Source organism: Papaver somniferum, chromosome 9 (assembly GCF_003573695.1).
Source record: "Papaver somniferum cultivar HN1 chromosome 9, ASM357369v1, whole genome shotgun sequence".
Lineage (NCBI taxonomy): Eukaryota > Viridiplantae > Streptophyta > Magnoliopsida > Ranunculales > Papaveraceae > Papaver > Papaver somniferum.
This window is the reverse complement of record NC_039366.1, coordinates 2,302,942-2,327,951: the sequence shown is the minus strand read 5'-3', so window position 1 is coordinate 2,327,951 and position 25,010 is coordinate 2,302,942. Positions and strand designations below refer to the sequence as shown.

Genomic DNA, 25,010 nt, shown 5'->3' with positions numbered 1-25,010 from the left:
TAAAGAGGGGTCTTTTTTGCACCTAAAAATTATACTCCCTCCGTCCCACTCCTAAATGATCTATTTAAAATTTGCACAATTTTTAAGACAAATAAGAGAGAGAGATTTCCAATTGTATTTTACATATTTGTCCTTAAAAAATATTCTAATACCCCTTCGCTCCAATCTCCAACTTTTCAATCACAATATCAAATTTCGTACAGAAAGCAGAAACCCACCATATCCGTTTGGTCGAGTTTTCGTTCTCATTCGTTTGAGTTTGAAAAATTCTAATAATCACTTTGATCAATTTAGTTTTTACAAAATCAAAAGTATACTGAACTTTCAAAAACAAGGTTCCAAAATCAAATTGAGATCTCTCTTCACTCAGGAGATTCAATCTGAGATCTCTCTTCACTCATAAACTTCAGGTGATTCATATGTATGCATGTACTCCATCTGAAAAATCAACAAGAAAAGTTCATCAAATCTCCACCTGGAGTAAATTTCAAATCTGAAAAATATCAAATCAAATTCTCAAAGCAGGAGTACTGTACAGCAGGAAATCAATTTGAGATTCAAAATAAACAGAACTTCTAAGGTAAATCTCTAAATCTTTACCTCATTTTGAAATCATCTTATCCAATAGTTATAGAAACTGCAAGTGTATTAGAACTATTATGACAATCGATTACAGACTACAGTACATTGATTACATTGTAACTATGGAGCCAAGCCAATTGTTGTGGATTTTAGACTAAAAGCAACTGTCATGTGTGATTGCTCAGATATTTATTGTGGTTACTTTGAGAGATAATCCTAAAGGTTTAAATCAACTACATTATCGTTTAATCTTCAACTGTAAGCAGCTTCCGAAGTTTTCGAGAGATAATCCTAAAGGTTTAGACCAACTACACCCTTATTTTACATCAAAGATTTCTATGGTCAAACATCAGACTACTTGTCCAAGGTTGCATTCATAAACTAATGACCTCTAACTGAACTAATTGGCAATACCTTTTGAATTAATTAAGGTGATGGTGATAATCAAGGAGCTGGAGGAAATAGAGTTCATTACGAACAACGAAGAACTGGAGGAGTACATGATGAAAAACGAGGAGCTGGATGAGATTGATTTCATCACAAACAACGAAGAAATGGAGGAGTACCTGATGAACAACGAAGAGCTGGAGGAGATGGAGTTCAGTATGAACAACGAAGAGATGGAGGAGATGGATTTAAACCCTTGTTTTCCAGAAACAATCACACATGTAGGAGAATCAGATGTTCCAACCAGAAATAAAAAGAATCTCACAAATGAACAACGTCTAGATATTTTCCATTTCTTATTGAAGGAAAGTAAGAAGGGACGACCGCAAAAACGCTCAGTCCCAATGGCAGCGCAACTATTTTCAACATCAGAATCTACAGTAAAACGTATATGGAAACGAGGAAAAGATTGTGAAGCAAAGAAATTACCTTTTGACGTGTCTTCACGACAACCAACCAGAGTTCGTCCTACACCCAAGAAGGTTGATTTCAGCAAGATAATGGAAATACCATTGCGAAGACGCACCACCATAAGATCCATTGCCGAAGCTTTGAACATGCCCAAGTCAACTGTCCATAGATACGTCAAGAAAGGAGCGATTAAAAAACACACGAACGCAATAAAACCATCCTTCACAGTGGACACGAAGAAAGCACGGTTAGAATTCTGTTTGGGAATGCTTGAGCTTATCCCTTACAAGGATAATATGATGACCAAGCCCATGTATGATGTTATACACATAGATGAGAAGTGGTTTTTTATGACAAAAGCAACAGAGAATTACTACCTTCATCCGGAAGAAACCGAACCATATCGTACATGCCAAAGTAAAAGATTCATTAAAAAGGTAATGTTTTTGGCAGCAGTAGCTCGTCCTAGATTTGATGAGTTCGGAAATGAAGTTTTTAATGGAAAGATAGGTATATTTCCTTTTGTAACAAAGGAGGCGGCAAAATGAACGAGCAAGAATCGTCCGGCTGGAACACTTGAAGATAAACCAATTGAATCTGTGAACAAAGACATTACAAGAGCTTGTTTGATTAACAAATTGTTACCAGCCATTCGGGAAAAGTGGCCAAACTACAATGGGGAAACTATATACATCCAACAAGATAATGCAAAACCACATGTTAAAGTGGATGATGAAGAATTTTTAAAAGAAGCGGCAAAAGAAGGTTTTGATATTAGATTGAGATTCCAACCTTCACAAAGTCCCAACATGAACGTTTTCGATCTTGGGTTTTTCAGGTCTATACAATCATTACAGCACAAAGAGGCGCCCACTACTGTTGGCGAACTTTTATCGGCTGTGGATAAAGCATTTAATGAATTATCGGCACAAACTCTGAATGACGTATTCCTCTTGTTGCAACTATGCATGGTAGAGGTTCTAAAGCTTCGTGGAGGAAACAATTATAAATTGCAGCATATAGGGAAAAAGAAACTTGCACGCATTGGTGAACTTCCTACTCAAATCGAAGTGGATAAGAATTTGGTGAAGGATGCAACTAATTACCTTTCATGTTTAAGACATTTCTGCAAGGATGAGAGTATTGCTGGAGAAATACATGGCAACAATATCATTATGTAGTTTCTGCAACAAGCCTCCTGGAAAACCGACAAGACTATTCAGATCTGATATCAACTGAGATAAGATGAAATAAATTCAAGCAGCAACAGCAACAGCCTCTGTGAAGTAAAACCGACAAGACTATTCAGATCTGATATCAACTGAGAGAAGATGAAATAAATTCAGAAAAAGAGCAGAAGAAAATTTAGCTTCACCTCAATTAGGGAAGAGGTTTCATGGTGGAGATTTTCTTCCTAGTCAGTGAAGAGAAAATATAGTACAAGTTTTTATTCGGAGAGAGTATTTCATAAAAGAGAAAATACAAATTGTATTTACAGAATAAAGACACACAGATGCAACTAGTTAGAAACAACATTGGATGTCAAAAATGTTACCTCATCAAGATGAATCTGAGTCACCTTGCTGCTGCATCTATTAGCAAATCCAAATACCCTTTTTCACCTTTCTTTTCCATCACTCTGTTAAACCATTTCTTCTCCATCTTTCTCTGCATAATCTTCGATTTCTATTGTATCCAGATAGTTTTCTCTTTTCTTCTTCTTTTTAAACTTCGATTATATCGACCCTTTTCGAATCAAATAAAGGTTCGCAAAATCATCAGACCACCAAACAAAAAGGGAAAAAAAACCCCAAGATCGTAAAAAACGCACCTTTGGAGTTAAGATCATTCCTTTGAGCTTGTAATCGATTTAGGTCACTAGTTTGCTGTTTTGGTCATAGTATCTCTTCAAACCTTCACCAAAACTGCAGATATATCAGATTCAGCTTCAATCTTTGGAAGATCTATTCATAAAATCAGAAACCCACACAGAATAGGTTGAGTAATCATTTTATCAGATTCAAATAAAACTGAAGAGGAGAAGATGAAGATGAGAAGATGAAGATGAGAAAGGTGATGGCGGTCATCGTGGTAGAAAAAAGATTTTGTTTCATGGTGATGGTGGTGGTGGAGATACAACCGATGAAATGGAGAGTGAGAGTAAGGAGAAATGGAGACCGAGAGAGAGACGCATGGAAAAATGCGTGAGATTTTGTGAGAAGGTTATTTTTGGAAATTTGTCCCATTTATTTGCAATAGGTCACTTAACAGTGGGACAAAATTAAAAATCAAATAGGTCACTTAGGAATGGGACGGAGGGAGTATTTTAAAAACTGATGATGATAAAGTTATAACAAAACACAAAGGAGCTGCTAAATAATACGTAGATTCAAAATGATTTGAGCCGTGTTTGGCAGGTATGTCACCTGACTCCGATAATCTCCCAATATATAGATGTAGAAAGATTAGATCATCAAGCAAATTTCAGAATCAATTGGTTGAAGCTTCAGATAGGAAGAAAAGATGTGAGTATTAGCCTAAGTATTCCTTAAAGTTATAAAAGAATAAATATCTTTAATGAACACGGTTATTGGGTAGGCACTAAACCTAGAAATGTTGTCGAATTAGGTAATAAAGATACAAACATCATTGTCAAATCTGAACTAGAGAATAACCATATTAATGCAGAATCTTTAATTCAGTCAACTACAGAAGATAGTCAATTTAAACTAGAGAATATCCCTATTAATACAGAATCTTTAATTAAGTCCCCTACATAGGATAGTAAATCCGCAAATATATACAAAACCAAGACAGAGGGCAGCTAGGAAGGCTGCTAAGAAGTCTGCTAAGAAGTCTGCTAAGAAGTCCCCGTCCAACAGTTGGAATCATAATGATAATTGCTCAACCCATGCAGTTGAGAAGTCTGAGGATAATTCTAGGAAGGACAATATCACCTCCCCTAAACCTAAACCAGATGAATAAGACTGAACAAAGGTTAATTTTACAGTTATCAAATATATATATATATAAGGATGCTTTAGTCTGTGATTAGTCCATACCTTGCTTAGCAATAACAAAGAGATATTGCTAACGCTTGGAGACTCACTCTCTCTAGCTCATAGCTTGTAAAGTTAACATTTGGATTGACAAAAGGCACGTCCTCATCAATACCCAGCCCATCTTTCCCTATTGAACTCGCTTCTACGTTAACATCAACAAGGATTCACTATCGGAGCTCTTAACAAAGGGTTTTAGCTCTTGAAGATCGTCGCCTGGGCTAAACCTTTCAATGACTTAATCAGAGCAGTGTAAACAACTGTGGGCTATAAACTTACTATAAGTGTCAGGGCTTAAGACTCAAACTTGATCTCCCATTGTTATCAGGTGGGTTCCCTGGTTACCAGGATTATGGTATTCCCGCCTACATAGTAAAGAGAAGCTAAGGATGATATACCAGCCTATTCAATTGTGATAGGTAATATAAATTTACTAAGACCTCACCTATTACTTTAAGTCAATCGAAGGTTTCTTATTAACCCCAACAAGCAACGGCTTTTGCATCAAGTTCACTTTCAGTAAGAGATTAACCAAACGGATGATTCCCGTCAAGGTGGAATCCATTACGTGAGCATCGCCAAAGGAAACTGCTTGGTATTGCTTCTGATCCTCTTTATCCCATCTCATTACACCAAGAATCCTAATTTACGATCACCAATCAATCAATTATTTACAATCTCTTTTGCTAACTGTAAAATACTGCTTTTTTTTCTATTATCCCGAGACAGAGAACCTACTTCCACGATCACTCGATCTAGTTTCACTTTCTTAACTAACTGACCCATTTGACGTAGTTGCTTCAGTAGTAACCGATACAGTTTCACGTTCTCTATGGGAATTCCCGTACCCGGTAACTAGCTAAGCCGCGGAACCTGAGAACCTAACACCCCAAAGATTCACGTTTTATCCATCTCATGCTGAAGGATTTCCACTTTCTACACCTACAGATCCAGTTATTTCAAGATGGGATCTTCTTGGAAGGGAACTTGGTTGATTATTGATAGGATTTTGAAAAGAAACCTACAAACTGACCTGCAAGTGCACAGGGTCAGTTGTAGCTAGTGATGGGAAGAAAGGGTATGTCCACAGGGACTTGGAGGGGGCTGTTGAAGTTTCCTAGATAAGCTAGTTCTCTAAGCTAAGCAGTGGCAGTGAATAAAAAAGATGCAAAACTATGTGAAGTTACTAAGGCATTGAATCCACTTCTTGGTCCTAAGCTAAGGCAGCATCTAATCGAATCATATCTTGCTTCATCTCAGGAAATACTATAATGGGTGATTTATCAACTAATTTTACTAGCATACCCCTAGCATCAGCTGTCTTTCTACAGCACAGCTGATCACAGGCTTACTTGTAACAACCAATTAATCTATCAATCCTAAGGCAGTTGAGCACAATCCTTCTAATGGGCTGAATTCTTAACCATTATCACTCACTTACCCCTAGCATCAGCTGTCTTTCTACAGCACAGCTGATCACAGGCTTGCTTGTTCAAACGGCTACTAGCAGTCCTAACTCATTTTTAGCACTTACAAGAACAATGACATGATTACTAACTATCTTAACATACAATCAAGAGTTTCATCTAAGCCTTAGCATGAGTGTTTAGAACATACTTAACATGAAGATACAAATAAACATAGAATTAAACCAAACATGAGATTAAATTGAAACTGAACATGAACTGAAAATTTGATTCACACAAAACATTAACAGTTGAGGGCACTGGCTAGTCCAGGCCTCATTGGTGGTGCTCTGGCTAACCCAGGCATACCTCCAATCAAACACCCGTAGTCCCTATTTATACTTACCATCCTCTAACCCAAAAATCCCCAAATCAGAAATTAGGGTTTCACAAAATTATAAAATTAAACTCACCTAATCTCTGCTAGGCACTCAATGGCGCTCACCCATGCTGCTACATCCTCAATTGTTTCTACCCATGCCTCCAACTCGTCTCTAGCTTCAATCTATTTCATCAATTTCTAATCCTAGGGTTTCAGTTGAACTAGGGTTGAGAAATCGATGAAATAGGTGGAAAGAGAGTTGGTGAACGTGGTGGTGATGATGGGTTTTGATTGATTTGGTGGGGAGAGTTGTTGGTGGCGTTTGGTGGAGATGGCAGGGGAGAAGGTGGTGGTGATGGCGTACGGGTTCTGCAGACGGAGAGGGAGAGGATGGACTCGATGAGTTTTGGTGAAGGGGATGTTTGGTTTGCTGTTTTGGTGAAGGGAAAGGGTTAGGTGCTATGGTGTTGGGAGGATCATAAGGGTTTGATGAACAGCGAGGATGAGTGTTGGATTATCACATCTGGATTGAATCGAACGGCACGAGGGAAACATGCTTGGAGCGACCGTTGGATTTGTGATACATTAAAACTGACGGCTCAGATTAGAGTTAGGTGCTGTGATGTTTGACAGGAACTTCAGAGTTTGATGCACGATGATGAGGCGACCGTAGGATGATGTGATGGATCCTATCTGACGGTTCTCATGGAAATGGGTATGGATATTGGAAATGGATTTGGGTAAGGGTTTCGGGCCTTGGGTATTCCGAGCCCATATCTTCTTTAAGAACAATTCTTCCTCTTCAAGCCCACTTCTAGTTTATCCGGCTCTTGCAAACATCATTCTTTGCTTCCTTTCTGCGGGAGTCTTGACCGTTTCTTTTCCCTTTTCTCTCAACAATTCATCCAAGTTTTATTTAGTACCTAAAAATACAAAATTAATTAATAAAAATATTTATTCTTGAAAACAATGAAAATACAGAATATGGGATAAAATGTAGAATTAACGCATAAAAGATGAGTTAAAATGCCAACAAAAAGGGATAGATATATACAATATTTGGCACTCATCAAATACCCCCAAACCTGAATTTTACTTGTCCTCAAGTAAAACAAAACTAAGGAAATCCTAACTATACCACTGTCGCTGGTCTCTCGAATGCATTTAGCGTATGCACTAAGCCTTTTAAACCACTAAGTGTCCCTAGTGGACGAGTTGAAGTCTCGTGAAGGTTTGCTTAGAACGTACCTACAAAGTTCTAGGTCAAAATATAAGCTCAGATTCCATCAAATGTGACATGTGCAAAACAGTTAAGCTCACAGCAAAATGGAGATGTCAATCTAGCTATCGAAGGCACAATCCTAGCACTGATAACAAAAAAAGGACATGTGATAAGAGTGTAAAGTGTATCTACACATGTGTAAAGAAAGATCTGAAGTCATGACTACTAATCACCAAGAGATAGTTTCTCAGGCTAAGAACTGAGGTCGAAATCTAGCTAGCTGTCCGGACTTTACGAGAATTGTGAATGAGTTGGAGGTATTTCACAATTTCTCGCGTTGTACATCAATGGCATACACCCTCCTTGCTTATTACAACGAAACAACAAAAGATGACTATTTACATGACTCTTATTTACATTGACAAATCTCTTTTTATTTTTGGAACAAGAGATGATGGAATTGATAAATACTTGATTTTTTTGTATTTTTCTGATATTTTTTTTTCTGAATATATACATCGTTTTTTTTTTTTTTTTTTTTTTTTTTTTTAGAAGCTGAGAAACACTTTTGAAAAAAATACAAAAGGAAATAAAAAATTACATGACACTTTGCAAGAGGTAGCCCTTTTTGATGCACCCAGTTAAATTCGATGGTTGTTTTTCTTAATGTAACCTCCACCTTCTATCCCAACCAACCAAAGAACAAGCTAGTCAAGTTTCGTTCAGTATTCTAAAGTGATTGGCAATCGTAACTTCCTATCAAACACCTTGAAGATCGAGGCCATACATGTATTGGTAGATCGTGCGCGTGCAAATTTCTTATCACTATGTGAATTGTGCTAGAATCAGGGTGCCTAAATATCTAGACTAAGACTCCTAATAATACATATTTGCACAAGAGTCAACATTTCAAGGTAAATGAGCTCCATTTTTATGATTTTTTTCAATTTTTCAATTTTTTTTGAATTTTTGATTTTACAATTTTTTTGGAATTTTTCAATTTTTTTTTTTTTTTTTTTTTTTTTCAAAAAGAAGAAGGAGTTTTGTTTTCAATTATGGCAAATTATCGTGGTATCTACTCTATACCCCCAAACCTAAACTAAACATTGTCCTCAATGTTTCAAAATATGGAAAGAATTATAAAACAACATATGGGAAGGGACATGCTGAGTAGAGTAAAAGGAGAGAGAATACCCGATTTCGGCGAAAGCAGAATTAAAACTCCGTTATTCAAGGCAAAAATCCAACATATTTCAGCCGAAATCATATTGGATTAGAAAAATATATACAAAAGGAACACAAGGGTTTTTAAGAAAATTATCTACTGGATTATATACAAACAAAATTCACCATACACTAACAATCTAAAGAGTTGAGGATCAACCCAAAAGACAAAGTGTAAAGGTTTCAACAGCTTCACACAATAATAATATGATAGAAACGCAAGTGAAACTGTGAAACAAAATGAGCTACCCCCAAACCTGGATTTTTCAACGGATAAAATTTTGGAAACAAAATCTCGCAGTTTTGGGGGTTCATCATGTACAAGGTCTAGCTCAAAGTGAACTGTGCTAGGGACGGGCAAACATGCTAATTCCAACTGTGGTTCCTCAAATGTATTATACTTAGAAGCAAAATAGTCCAAGAGGACTTGGGAAGCACACAGTTCCAAACCTAGATTAGGGACTCTCAGAAAAGTCGGTTTGACAATATGGGTACAAACCAAATCTAGGTTGGGTGGAAGGCCATCAGATTGTGACTTATGTAGGACGATAGGCACATCATTATTAATCAAATCAAAATCTCCTAAATCATCTACACATGTCACATCATGCTCACAATCATCAATCAAATTAGCAAGTTCACACTCAGAATCATCAACATCATCAACAAATTTATTCTTATGCATTGGCAAATCAGGAGAAATATCACAATGTGACCTAGGTAGAGAATCAACACATCAAATATATTTTCATGCATATTAGTGTCTATAGAAGATTCAACTATTCCTATGTCATGCTCATCTTCACAGAATAATTGTACGAATCCCATGTCAATATCAAAATCATATGAATTACAATGAGTATTAGAAAAAACAACATTCATGAAGGTCGAGGGCGAGAAGCCATATGTTTTTGAACCAACAGGTTCCACAATATTTTCATGTTCTTCTAACATATCATCATAATCATCATAATCATCATCATGGTAGCATGCATATTGGTCCTCATTAACAGTGGTGGTGTCGTTAGTCAATTCATGTTCCTCTAAATTAGGTTCATATTCAACATCATTTACATGAATGGGACTAGACACTTCATTAGGGACAACATACATTTCCTCATGAATTGCCTCCTTTTGTAGGTGAAGCAAAATCTGATCTAAATATGCCTGAATTCGTGATGTAGATCTATCGAAGTTTTGCTCACTAAGTCTTAAAGCTTCTGTGGTGGAGTCTAAATTCATGGGAGTACAAAATTCTTCATGTTCAAATTGTGGTGAATGGTACATGTATGCATGGTCATTAGGGTCTACAAAATATTGATCGCAACCCTCAAAGGATTGATTATGGTCCCAATGACTACCATTCTCACAATTCATGGGCATTTCATACATTGGATTTTCTCTTGATGGCCTAAAATTATGCAAAATATGACAATGCTCAACAGGGTGGTCTAAACTACCACATGCGGGACATGCATAGATTTCAGGTTGCCTAAGAAAATTAGATGTGACAGATTCCTCATGTGATTGCATTTCTAAAGCTGCGATTCGAGCTTCTATTTGATCCATAAGTGATGATTGGGTGAGTGAGGCACTACCAAAATGTTCATTTTCACGTTGCGATGAATGATGCATGTATGAATAGTCATCAGGGTTCATGTATTGCGGCTCGGGACTTTGAAAATGTCCATAATAATTCCTATGACTATTGACATCATGGTCTATGGGAGGTTCATAACGTGAAGTTTGTCCATAAGCAAGTTCTCTAAGAGTTTTATTTCCATCTCCAGGAGCAGACCAAAATCCAGACATGATTGGCTCAAAAAGCTAAGTAACTATGTTACAAAGCCCAAAATTTGGTTTTTAAAGGGTTTGGATTTTTGGGAAAATTTTTGGTTTTGGTGGGATATATTTGAAAAATTTGGTTTAAAATGGGGAGCAATTTTTTTTTTTTTTTTTTTTTTTTTTTTTTTTTTTTTTAAAAAAAAAAACTTAGCCTAGCATAAATTATCACAACCCATAAAAGAAAATAAAACAACAAAAAATAATTACAAACCCATAAAAGAAAGAAAAAAAAAGAAAAAGAAAAATTATTACAAGCCCAAATAAAAAAATAAAGAAAAACAAAAATTATTACAAGCCCACAAATTAAAATTGGAAGCCCACAGGTTGGGTTCTCTTAATGGGTTTAGGCTTACTTGCTTAAGCACAGCCCAGCTGCTCAGTTTGGTTGCAAAAGCCCAGTTGGGCTTTGGATCATCCTAAGCTTTGGCTTTTCTGAGGCCCAGTTGGGTATTCCAGTTGCAAAGCCCAGTTGGGCTTTGTTCTTTTTCAGCTGCTTGGAATCAGCCCAGTTGGGCTTGGTTCAAATTTAGTGCAACTCCACAAGCCCAGTTGGGTATTTCATTCTTGGTTGGCTTCTTCACAGCCCAGTAGTGCCTTGGCCTAGTTCAATGGAACTCTACTTCACAGACCCAGCAGTCAGGCCTAGCAGCAACACTCCAACAGCAGCAACAGCTGCACAACTCCACAGCAACAGCAGCAGCAGCACCAGGATCAGCTCACAGCCCAGCAGGTTCAAGGTCACAATGCAACAGCGTTCAGCAACAACTTGCTTCTGCAAGTCAAGATGGAAAGGGCATGAGCTGGTACAAAGATGGATCAAGGAAAGGAAGCTGTGAGCAGCTGTTGAACAGAAGTGAAAAGATGCAACAATGCAAGGAAAGCAATGAAAGGAAAGATGCAATGAACAACAAGCAAGTGAGAATGAGAATGCAAAATGCTATATGGAGAGATGCAATGACAAGAGATGCCAAGATGGGAAGTAAAGATGAAATGCAAAAACAGCTACAGTAGGAGCAAGTATGCTAAGATGCAGTGCAAGAGATGCTTATGCAAATGGATGCAGTGCAAGAAGATATGCAGGAGGATGTACCTAAAACAGAGTGCATCTAAGATGCAAGATGCAAATGCAAGATATGTTATGATATATACAAGATGCTAAGATGCAAGATGAAAATGCTAACATACAGTACTAGGATGAACAGCAAGGTTATCAGAGCAATTATGAGATGAACAACAAGAAAGAAAAACAAAGAAATACAATTATGAGAAATACAACAACAGCGCCGCCACCGAGTCCCCGGCAGCGGCGCCAAAAACTTGATAGGATTTTGAAAAGAAACCTACAAACTGACCTGCAAGTGCACAGGGTCAGTTGTAGCTAGTGATGGGAAGAAAGGGTATGTCCACAGGGACTTGGAGGGGGCTGTTGAAGTTTCCTAGATAAGCTAGTTCTCTAAGCTAAGCAGTGGCAGTGAATAAAAAAGATGCAAAACTATGTGAAGTTACTAAGGCATTGAATCCACTTCTTGGTCCTAAGCTAAGGCAGCATCTAATCGAATCATATCTTGCTTCATCTCAGGAAATACTATAATGGGTGATTTATCAACTAATTTTACTAGCATACCCCTAGCATCAGCTGTCTTTCTACAGCACAGCTGATCACAGGCTTACTTGTAACAACCAATTAATCTATCAATCCTAAGGCAGTTGAGCACAATCCTTCTAATGGGCTGAATTCTTAACCATTATCACTCACTTACCCCTAGCATCAGCTGTCTTTCTACAGCACAGCTGATCACAGGCTTGCTTGTTCAAACGGCTACTAGCAGTCCTAACTCATTTTTAGCACTTACAAGAACAATGACATGATTACTAACTATCTTAACATACAATCAAGAGTTTCATCTAAGCCTTAGCATGAGTGTTTAGAACATACTTAACATGAAGATACAAATAAACATAGAATTAAACCAAACATGAGATTAAATTGAAACTGAACATGAACTGAAAATTTGATTCACACAAAACATTAACAGTTGAGGGCACTGGCTAGTCCAGGCCTCATTGGTGGTGCTCTGGCTAACCCAGGCATACCTCCAATCAAACACCCGTAGTCCCTATTTATACTTACCATCCTCTAACCCAAAAATCCCCAAATCAGAAATTAGGGTTTCACAAAATTATAAAATTAAACTCACCTAATCTCTGCTAGGCACTCAATGGCGCTCACCCATGCTGCTACATCCTCAATTGTTTCTACCCATGCCTCCAACTCGTCTCTAGCTTCAATCTATTTCATCAATTTCTAATCCTAGGGTTTCAGTTGAACTAGGGTTGAGAAATCGATGAAATAGGTGGAAAGAGAGTTGGTGAACGTGGTGGTGATGATGGGTTTTGATTGATTTGGTGGGGAGAGTTGTTGGTGGCGTTTGGTGGAGATGGCAGGGGAGAAGGTGGTGGTGATGGCGTACGGGTTCTGCAGACGGAGAGGGAGAGGATGGACTCGATGAGTTTTGGTGAAGGGGATGTTTGGTTTGCTGTTTTGGTGAAGGGAAAGGGTTAGGTGCTATGGTGTTGGGAGGATCATAAGGGTTTGATGAACAGCGAGGATGAGTGTTGGATTATCACATCTGGATTGAATCGAACGGCACGAGGGAAACATGCTTGGAGCGACCGTTGGATTTGTGATACATTAAAACTGACGGCTCAGATTAGAGTTAGGTGCTGTGATGTTTGACAGGAACTTCAGAGTTTGATGCACGATGATGAGGCGACCGTAGGATGATGTGATGGATCCTATCTGACGGTTCTCATGGAAATGGGTATGGATATTGGAAATGGATTTGGGTAAGGGTTTCGGGCCTTGGGTATTCCGAGCCCATATCTTCTTTAAGAACAATTCTTCCTCTTCAAGCCCACTTCTAGTTTATCCGGCTCTTGCAAACATCATTCTTTGCTTCCTTTCTGCGGGAGTCTTGACCGTTTCTTTTCCCTTTTCTCTCAACAATTCATCCAAGTTTTATTTAGTACCTAAAAATACAAAATTAATTAATAAAAATATTTATTCTTGAAAACAATGAAAATACAGAATATGGGATAAAATGTAGAATTAACGCATAAAAGATGAGTTAAAATGCCAACAAAAAGGGATAGATATATACAATATTTGGCACTCATCAATTATCCTTAATTCCTCGAGATCTGGAACTTATTTGAAAGTGAAAATGCCAGTTTATCTAAGTAAACTTCTTTATTAAAACTCTGTTTATGAAGCATTTTGTGGTGAATTTGGTGGAATGACTCAGCTAGGCTTGAAAAACTTAGTTGGTGATCTTGGTTCAGCTGGTAACATGTCTGGATCAGCGCTTGGTAAATAACTTGAATCCTTTGGCAGATCTCTTAGCTGATCCCTCTCCCGGTGGTCGAGTCTCTTTGAACCTCTCCTTTCAGACCTTCAAAGATCAGTTCCACAAGTTGAGCGTACTCTTCAATCTGATAGAGTGACTCTATCAAGTTCTTTTCCAGGAACCTAGAGAAAATATGTTGTCATTGCTTCTCGACCCCCCAACCATCGTTAACAACGTTCCGAACTTGAGCGATGGGAATACCATCAGTAGTGAGAATCTATTCTTTGCGACAATGCAATAAAGTAAACTCAAAACTGTGAAAGCTACTGAGGGAACTACAAGAGCTATAACAAGAGGAAGTTACTTGCATTACCTCACTCAAGGTTCGTGGTGATACCTGATTGTAATCTATTCTTGTCAACGAAGTAAGTAAACTAAACAACTTAGGAAGGAAAGCAAGCACCAGCCCATAATCAAAGAGGCACTAAAGAAGAAAGGAAAGAATGAAAAATGACTCGTTGTCGCGTTGATCATTCATCATATTTTATCGTAGAATAAGAATCAGTTTTCTTTCAGCAAGTTGCATGAAACTCTCGACTTTGATCACTAACTAACTAAACTCATAAGATACGACTTCTTCTTTTGTACGCTCGGTTCACTAAGTTCTATACCACTTCAACCTACAGAAAAAGCACTTCGATGCGCCCCAATTCGGATTGTTCTCTGCCACTCGGTAACATTCAGTCCCCCACCCGTTCAAGTTTCCGAAAGGGAGAATAATAAAAATTAATATGAAGGATCAAAAGATTTTATTTTCCCCCATTCTCTTTCATTGTGCATCAAGTTCAACGAATATCTCAATCTATAATGAAGAAATGATAGTAGCTGGTTGTTTTATAGGTTTCATTCTATTCAGTCAAAAGAGTTTTGGCCAGACTTTTAAAGCGACCTTCGACGCAAGAATGAAGGATATTCAAGAAGAATTACAGCAAGTTCCGAATCCTAACGAAATCTTTCTTCTGGAATCAAAATAGCAAGAGCGATTACTTAGGATCAGCTTGCAAATTTGTGGCACTGTAGTGGAAAAGACGGTGCAAGCCTTGTTATACTGAAACATAATTGTTAAGTCAGCAACGCTTCTCAATGCCATTTCTTCTCGTCGCATCAGTCTTCAGGACGAAATAGTGACAGGTTTTCATGTCTCCGTGAGTGAAAGATTTGTCTCAGGGTCTACGTCGAAAGCTTATATCGTAGATCTCATTCGAGAGGGCTTGGTAGTCTTAAGAAAGGTTCGAGTCTAATTATCATATCACACTAAGAAGTGACTCCTATAGAAAGCTTCTGAACTAAGCGAGAACAAACCTACTTAGATATTGTAAGGGCGAGGTTTTATCCGCCATGCCTTTGTTCCCGGTCCAGGCGCCTACTTCCTTGACGGTCCATATCCGACGCCAAACGCCTGAAAATTCTCTCTGCAAGCTTCGTGGCACCGATCCCCGCAAACATTTTTCATCTCTTGATTCCAGTGAATCCTTTTCCCATTCTTTTTTTGGTTGGAAAATCCAACCGGTGATTTCCTGATTTTGAGAAGGCGAGTCTCTCTCCCAGAGCAGTTAAAGAATGAAGTTAAACCAATGATTTTGATAGAAAGACTCTTCCTCACAATCGCTATTTATGATGCTGCGGAACCATGGAAATTAGGATCTCAAGATGCAGCTACACCTATGATGCAAGGAATCATGGACTTACATCACAACATCTTTTTCTTTCTTATTCTGATTTTGGTGTTCGTATCATGGATGTTGGTTCGCGCTTTATGGCATTTCCACTATCAAACTAATCCAATCCCGCAAAGGATTGTGCACGGAACAACAATCGAGATTCTTTTATTGTGTTTCAATTATCATCTGGTTAGATACTTATTTTCTATTATTTTCTTATCCATATTGACATCAAAATTTATTTTCTATTAAGTTATGCAACAGTTTTTAGTACTAAGCTAATTGGTTAAGAAGAACGTTGCAAGGACTTATTAAATTTTCACATCCCAAGTGCAACACATGAAAATAAAATTTCATTATACCTCTAATAGTTGATCTGGGTGCAGAATTTTAAAGGTAGGATTTATGGGTCCGGGGGATTTGGTGGTATGACGTAATCCCTCGGTACATTTGGTTGCTCAAATTCCCTGGAATAATTAACTTTTCTCATAAGCATCACTTTTCCAGAAAATTGGCTTTATGGAGTCCAACCTCTACATCATAAGATTTCCTAGGAGACTTATCAAGGGATTTATGAGCCCAGATAATTTTTCTAACCTTAGCATCCCATATATACAATTTTAGTATTTTTAGAGTAATGCCAAACACTATATGGACTTTAACACAAAGGAGCTCTATGAATACGACGAATTTTAACTGAGTCACCAAACACTCGAGGGATTTGGGTGAACGTCGGAATTTATAATCACATGAAATTTTAATTCCTCGAAATTGTAAATCTGCAACCAAACACACCATAAATGGAACGTCGACTCGCACCGACCTCAAGTATGGAAACAAGGCTCTTGGCTAACTGGGCTCTTGGTTTAAATGAACAGTGGTTAAACCATGCTAATGGATCTCATATTCACATTATACCTTAGGAAATCATACTTAAAAAAAGTACTCAGGAAATTACATTCCAAACTTTTACACCATCGACCAACTCGTTGGTACCTCGGTTTTACAAATTAACACCAACCCTGCCCGTCTAATTTTCGGTTCACGTTTAAACCGTCTCAATTCGGGTCGATCAGTTTTGGATTTCACTGCAGGTTATTCCGGTTCAGATTCTAGCAAAAAAAAAAAAAAAAAAAATTCTTATCATATGTTTTGGCAAGATTAATATATCAGTATTCCCGCTAGTTTTTGCCTCTAATGTCTATATTTGTGACCTGCCATATATTCAATTATCATTCATACAGCCATTAGAGTTTAAAACTAAGCCTTTTAGATTTTAGGATATCAAAAATTGGGCCTGGGATTAATTTTCATCAACATCTGTAACAATTGGTTCAACATCAAACCCATAAATCAAACCACTATATCGGGTTATCAGATTTATAACCAGACACTACGCAGTTACCGGCGGATTCGGTTTAGAAGCTGCTCACGTGTCTCAGACAAATAATCATCACCGTTCATGCCGGTCTTAAAGTTCCGTCAGTCAAAACATAGATCAGCGGATGGGTCAGTAATGATCAGCCGTTGGATCAGTAACCAAAATGAGATATTAAATAAACCAAAATGAGATATTTTGACTATGTTCCGTCAGTCAAAACATAGTCTAAACTTTAAGTAGACTTCAAAATTTAGACTTTTTACCATGGTATGAGATAATTGCCATAGAAGAGAGTCACTGGATTGGTACACTTGCAGTTAGATGAAGAAAATAGGATCTGCTTGTAACCATAATGCCTGAAATTGTTGAATGTGGTCTCCGGGTCCATAAACCTGATGTGCGTCGATGTGTATTTTGATGGCAGAATCCCGTCCTTTGTAACTGGTTTATTGGGAAGATAATAATACAGCAATTGGTTATTGGCCAAAGGAAATGTTTACAATGTTCTAGTTGTATGGTGGAGAAGCAGCTGGTGCAAATCCTAACAGGCCAATCCAGCAATTTTCAGGAAAATGTCAGGTTATTGCAAATCTGCTTTTATTGTAGCCTTTGACTGGCAAGTGAAAGGCTTATCACAAGCGGGGCAGTCAGTGTGGCAATCCATTACCGCACGGGTAGCATGGGTTATTCGGAGGGAGTTGGAAATAATAGGAGGTTTAAAGAAAATTTTTTCTTTCCAAACTGATTTGGATTTGGGATGTGGATTGGAGGTGAGAAAATTAGTCTTAACTTAGGTGAGTGCAGCGGGCATGAAAATTCACATCAATTTTTCATTTATGCTAGACTGGGAATCTGATTTTGGTTATCCCGTCTGAAATTTCTCCTGTATCTACTTCTTGTAGATGTTTGTACCTTGTTCTTACTTTTGATATGTCTTCCACTGTGTAGACTTGGACCCATCTGAAGTACTGCTAAAAACAAGGTGCAGAATGCTATAATCTTCATCAATTTTAACGTTATCTTTACGAGTCCTTGGGATAAGTATGGTGTTTGTAGGAGGACCTGCTGCTGGTAACTGTCTGTAGTAATGCTAATTGTTAAGAAATATTCTTCCGGTTACTACAACTGATTTTCAGGCAGTGTACTGTATTTACAAATCTATTCAGTTTTTAAAATACATTGTGTTTGCTCTGATTAACAATAGACTCAAAATTTCTGATTTTAATCTTTGAATGCAACTACTCTGTACCAGAAAATGGTGATTAACTCTTCGAGTTGAGATTGTGGTAGTAGTACTCTTTCTTCACCTGCAAAAAGAAAAAAATCAAGCCTGAAGTACTAAATTTACAGAAATAGTGTTAAAACAAAGAAAATTTAACCATAGATGATAAAATTTGATCATGCTGGTTCACATTATAGATTCATATCAACGTTCCTGAGAACTTACAAGCACTGTTAGGTATCAGGACAACGTGTTCTGGAACGTATTACTGCAACCCAAAAAAGCTTACGAACATATTCAAGAAGTTCAGCATTAAAGCAATATCCTCAGATGTAAACTCTAATGTGCACACATATTTAGTACATACCGAATTTAATGACCAGAGACATGATGTTCGGAACACATCTATCACATCAAGTATACAATCAAACACAAGCGAGTGTCTGAATGTACTGATAAGCAAGCTTATGATAGCATTTTCCAGCTGGTGCAAGATGTTGAATTTCCTTAAAGCTCATGTCCCGTAGATCATAAGAAAAAACTATATCTCGTACTCGTGATACCAAGTTAGGGGACTCTTCTTCTATTTCCTTGACAAGTAATACATCAAAATCAAGTGATTTATATGATTGAAACCTTGGATATGCTATTATCAATTCTTGGAGACTAACAAGATATCTCATGTTCCACCCTGTGCAGTCGGTCTCCATTTCCAAAATTTCAAAACTTGTAGGTGAAGATAAACTAATAAGGGAAAATTGGGAAATTGTCCCAATATGGGATGCAATGTTGGAAAACTGCCCCGACGTTAAAAAAAGTTGGGAAAATGCCCCACTGTTAGAAAAGCCAGTTAAGTACACGCGTGTGAATTCACACGTGCGGAAAAAGACCAACTTACCCAACAACGTTTAGATCATGCCACGTATGCTTATCATCTGACGGACCAAGAGGAGGACGAGACGCACGTGAAAGGCACGTGATATGCGAATAATTACTAAAACAGTATTATCTTTTCACGTTATGTCTTCTGTGTCCTTCCTCCCAGATTGCTCCACACTGCTGGTGTCGTTTCATCCGACCGTTGATATTTAACTTAACATGATACCAGTTTGAATTCAGTTAAACAAGTTATGTGCTCATTCTTACACGGAAAAAAAAAATAAATGTGCCCATACATAAGTAACAGATATTGAATCTGATTTTTAAAGAAATTGACATTTAGTCCAAATCCAATTTGACAAATTTGGGTTTCACCATGGAAAAATTTAGAGCTCTGGCATATCAGCAACAGATAAAATGAATTAGACAACTAGTCATAAATTTATAGAATCAAAACCGATGAAAGAACTTTGCACAATGAGCACCAGCGGGACAATCAACTGACGCAAGAACGAAATGAGTTTTTCCACCGTAGCGAATGCATGCTCATGTTAATTAAACATCATGATTTCCAGTTCACTATTATTATAAACAATAAATTACAAAAAAAATAAATAAATAAACCCCCTAAATTTCATGAAGCCCTAAAATTATATTTCATTTACAAATTAACACAAAACAATTGGGTTTCATTTACTTGCTTTTTTATCAACTGCAACTATGATCAAACTTCAAATTTCATCACTGCAACATTTTCTGGAGCTTTTAATCGTTATAAAGAGACGAATCTTCATCACTAGCCTTTAATAGTTTCCAGTTTAATCCAGATGAGATCGAAGTTGGAATGATTCACCTAATCTCCTACTCATTCTTTCTCTTCTCCGTATATATTTTGGATCTGAATGAAACGAAGAAGAAGAAATTTCTTCTCGATAATTTATGACAGAACATAAAATGTGGACCCGCTGATGGACAGGTGTCGCGTTAAAAGCTGGGTTTAAATAGTATTTCGGCACGTCACGCGTGCCTTTCACGTGTGTCGTGTCCTCCTCTTGGTCCGTCGGATGATAAACTTACGTGACATGATCTAACGTCGCTGGGTATTTATGTCTTTTTCCTGCACGTGGGAATTCACACGCGTGTACTTAACTGGCTTTTCTAACAGTGGGGCATTTTCCCAACTTTTTTTAACGTTGGGGCAGTTTTCCAACATTGCATCCCATATTGGGGCAATTTCCCAATTTTCCCAACTAATAACTATAAGATATAGGTGACCCTTGCACTCCACAAAATACATTGGCTTCATTCCTTGCTTTTTGTCATAAATTGGCATTTCCATTCTTAATTATTGATTGACATTGAAACAAAAAGTACTCCCTGTGTTGAATGTGTCAATCCAGTGCAATGAACCACTCCAAAACATACAACTATCAAAGTAGTTACGACTAGGTAGTGAAAAAACCTCTTCAGTTAGCTTCCAAGAAGCTGTTTCAGATGAGTATATCTCAATTTGACAATTGAAATTCCCAGTTGAAAGTTTTGAAACCATCCAAATGCAAACAACTTTATAATGAGATGATTTGAGTGGGTCGTAAGCCAAACTGACAGTAAGAAGCTCTTCAAAGCCTTTCTCGTGTTTTTGAGAATCACAAACAATTTGGCAATATTGTCTCGTAGAAGGATTGCAGATGTAATATTTACGATCTAAGATGTTGTTGAAGACATTAAAGGGTATCATAACATTGCTCCTGCAAAATCAATATAACTTAGGGTTTTGAAGGGGGCAGGTGATGAGGATCCATCTAGGGGAACATACTCGAGTTGTGCGGAAGCACCTAATTGCATTACAATGGTTTGGGTGTATAGTCCTTGAACTGAAAGTGATTTTTGAAGATTATTGTATTCATTGCAGAAATATGGATCGGAAATAATGAAAAACCATTGTTTCGACACCGATTTAAAGATCAACAGAGATCTTACCGGTAAGCGCAACAAAATCTGAGTTAACATATCAACATTATTAACTACTCGATCGTATGACGGATGATTTCTTGCGATCAGAAAGAGAAATTATCTTGGAAAAACATAAACCCATTGCAATTATTTCAGTTTCAGTAAATATTACCTGACAGTAGAGCTTACAGCATCACCTTTTAACTTCTGATCTGGTTCATGAGGAAGAAGAATCGAAACCCATTACTTCATCATTATTCATAAACCTAGTTTTTTCCGTATCAATTTTTTATAGATCACCAATTTTATCACTACCATCTGTAGAAGCCTTTAACTTCTGATTTGGTTCATGAGGAAGATGATTATATAACCCCATTAATTGATCAATCTTCGTAAATTCTAATTTTCCATATCGAATTGTTATCCCCAATTTTATCACTATCCTCAGTAGAAGCCTACGGAAGCCAGTATTCGTTAAACAAAGTAAGTCAAATGTGTCAGAGAGTAAACCTACGTGTCATTTTTCATTCATGGCATCTGTGTGGGACGCACAGTTTCTCACAATTCCGACAGTTTAGATTCTATAGTCCCGAGACAGAAAAATATGCAGATATCATCCAAAGTTCAAGTGGTCGAACATGTAACCACTACTATCTCATTGGAACTTCAATTGTATGATTATGGCTTGGTCCACTCCCATTGCAACTTTATAGTCAAAAGTAAAATAGAATTGGTTGAATGTATGTTATACCATCTATTACAATAATTCTAGGTTTACAGGGAGGAGAATCCCAGGAGAAATCCTGCCAATCATTGGTATATGGGACCCACCGGTGGGTAAACAACATCCCCTACAAAATATCCAAGCGGGGCCCTGAAATTGTGAGACTCAGAAAATCCTATAGGATTTTTTCCTGTCAACGTAGCATTGTTGCATCTATTACAGTGTTTGTGTCGAACGTAATTTTTCTTTCCGAATAAAAGGTTATACTAAAGAAGAAAAGAAACTTACACATTACAAAGAGTGTTACACATTTATGAGAGTCTCCCAATTACTCCAAATCAAGCTAGGGTAAACAAACTTATAGGTATCTGAATTACAAGACCAAATAACTATAAGTTGTTTGACAAGATCAATAATCTCCGTTGCGTCCTTCTTCCTAGCCCCAAATACTCTCCCATTCCGTTCTTTCCATAATCTCCAACAAATAGCATAGTGGATAATCCTCCACACTAATTTGCCTTTTCCTTATAAGACGTTTGTAGACCAAGCTTCAAACACATTAAACAAGGTCTTCGGCATTGGCCACGAAATTCTGAAGGCTTTAATGAAATAGTTCCACACCTCACAAGAATAAGGACAGTGCAAAAACATGTGATCCATTGATTCTCTTACAGTATTGCAGAAGACACACAAATCACTGTGTATCTCCACTCCTCTATGCCTCAACATGTCTCTAGTTGGAAGGAAATTATGAAACGAAGCCCAAATAATAAAACTAACCTTGTGAGTAATGTTGTTCTTCCATAGGTGCTTCGCAAAGTTACACGAATCAAGCTGCCCAACAAGAGCATCATAGCACTTACTAGTGCTAAAGCTATCCAAAATAGACATAACATCTCTATTTTCCCCTAATACAGGAATATGCACATCACGCCTAAGCAGGCCCCATTCAAGCTTATCATTAGCATTCAACGATCTCTTGAAATCATTCTTCCATCCATTATTATCAGTCACCGCTGGTATCGAAATGTCCTTATCCTTCACAACTTGAAAAACCTCCGGAAATAAGTCTTGCAAACAACCTCTATCAAGCAATCTATCCTTCCAAAATATGATTCTGTTACCGTCATTTACTGTAAATCGTACCATGTTCTGAACTGTAGGAACCATGTTAACCACATTCTTCCACAGATTTCTGCATTGAGGTTTAGAATCTACATCCGGAATTGACAAATCATTGTTCCACTTAAACATCTCTTCCACAATCTTCTTCTATGGACCATTTTTTTTAGAGTACCTCCAAATGCATTTAACCAACAACGCCTGGTTAATTCTCCTCAGATTCCTCACTCCCAAACCACCATTATCTTTAGGAAAACAACTATTTAACCAACCAACCCAAACTAACTTCCTTCGTCCTTCTACCGCTCCCCATAAAAAGTTGCGTAAGATATTTACCATTCGTTTCTCCACACTGACCGGTAAATGAAATAAAGACAAATAATAAATTGAAAGACTGGCAAGACAACTCTTGATAAGAACAAGTATACCTTCTGTATTCAATTTCCTTTTCTTCCATGGTGCCAACTTTTGCTCCATTCTAACCAAGACATAATCCCAAACTGAGGTACTAAGCCAGTGTGCCCCTATTAGCATACCGAGATAAGTAAGAGGTAACTTTTCGGACTGGCAACCAAGCTCCCTAGTTATAACATCAATAACATCATCTGCTCCCACACTAATCATAGTGGATATTTCCAAATTCAACTTCAAACCTGTAATCGTATCAAAAACGGCCAACATAATTAAGAGTCTCCTTAATTCTTCTGCGGTTGCATCAATAAAAATCAATGTTTCGTCTGCAAACTGTAAGTGTAAGATAATAGTTCCGTTATCCACTACCTGAAAACCTGATAATTGTCCTCTTACCACTGCATCATTGATAAGATTAGAAAGTACCTCCACCACCAATAAAAAAAAGAAAGAGGAGACATAGAATTTCTTTGCTTTAGCCCCTAGCTGAGTTTGAATTTCCCCATCGAACTACCATTCACAAGAATAGACAAATGAGAAGTAATTACGCACCATCTAATCCAAGAAATCTATTTGTCACCAAAATCATGTTTTTGTAAAATTGTAAAAAGAGATTGACAATTGACACTGTTGTAAGGTTTCTCCATATTGATTTTACAAAGACTACCTGGCTTCCTTGCCTTCAACCTGCTGTCCACAAATTCATTGGCAATAAGCACTCCAACAGGAGTTTGTTTATCGTGAAAAAAAACTCCTTGAAAATCAGAAATAATGTAGGGCATCACCTTCTTCAATCTAGCATCAACCAACTTAGAAATAATTATGTAAACACTACCTATAAGACTTACTGGTTTAAAGTGTTTCGGCATACAAGAATATTATCTATCATCCGAGCCTTTCGCTTCTCTTCCAAAGCCTCACCTATCCCCTCCCCTGTGCCGACCTCTCTCTCGAGCTCCATTATTTTTTTGGAATTAGAGTGATAAAAGAACATTTAAACCTCCAATCAATTGAGCCATACCTGTGAAAGTCCTGTGAACAACCCAACAACTCTTAAAAAATTTAGCCGTAAATCCGTCTGGACCAGGCGCCTTTTCGCAACCCATCTGCTTGACCACCCCCAAACCTCCTCCTCCGATAAGTCCATCTCCAGCCAAAGGTTGTCTGACTCTTTGATCAAAACTATCAACCCCTCCTACTTATAGTTTAGCTATTGTATTCCGCTTCCTCCTTGCACTTGTGATGCTAGGAAAATATTTAGTATTTGAGTCTCCCATCTAAAATATTTAGTATTTGACTCTAAATATTTAGTATTTGACTCTTTGATCAAAAATATCAACCCCTCCTGCTTGTAGTTTAGCTATTGTATTTTGTTTCCTCCTTGCACTTGCGATGCTATGAAAATATTTAGTATTTGAGTCTCCCCATCTAAAATCATTCTGCATTGCCCGCAATTGCCATTTACGAGCATCCATCGCCTCAACTTAGAAATAATCAAGACATTTTCTTTCGACCTTCTGGTAATCATAGATATGCGAAAAAACTTCACTAAACCATAAAGCGACTATATCAAACTACACTAACCAATAAATCCCGGCCCTAAAGAAAAGGATCGAAGATCCGTCCTTAGGCAACGGAGAAGTTTGATTAGCACACTCTCAAAATTGAGACA

At 37.6% G+C, this 25,010-nt stretch overlaps 1 protein-coding gene across 1 annotated transcript; it reads left to right on the top strand.

The window, feature by feature from the left end:
* Positions 1 to 1,016: 1,016 nt before the first annotated feature.
* On the top strand, positions 1,017 to 2,621 carry LOC113311148. The gene is made up of 2 exons (XM_026560001.1): positions 1,017 to 1,950; positions 2,089 to 2,621. The coding sequence occupies exons 1-2, from the start codon at positions 1,017 to 1,019 to the stop codon at positions 2,619 to 2,621; spliced, it is 1,467 nt and encodes a 488-aa protein (XP_026415786.1).
* Positions 2,622 to 25,010: the final 22,389 nt, after the last annotated feature.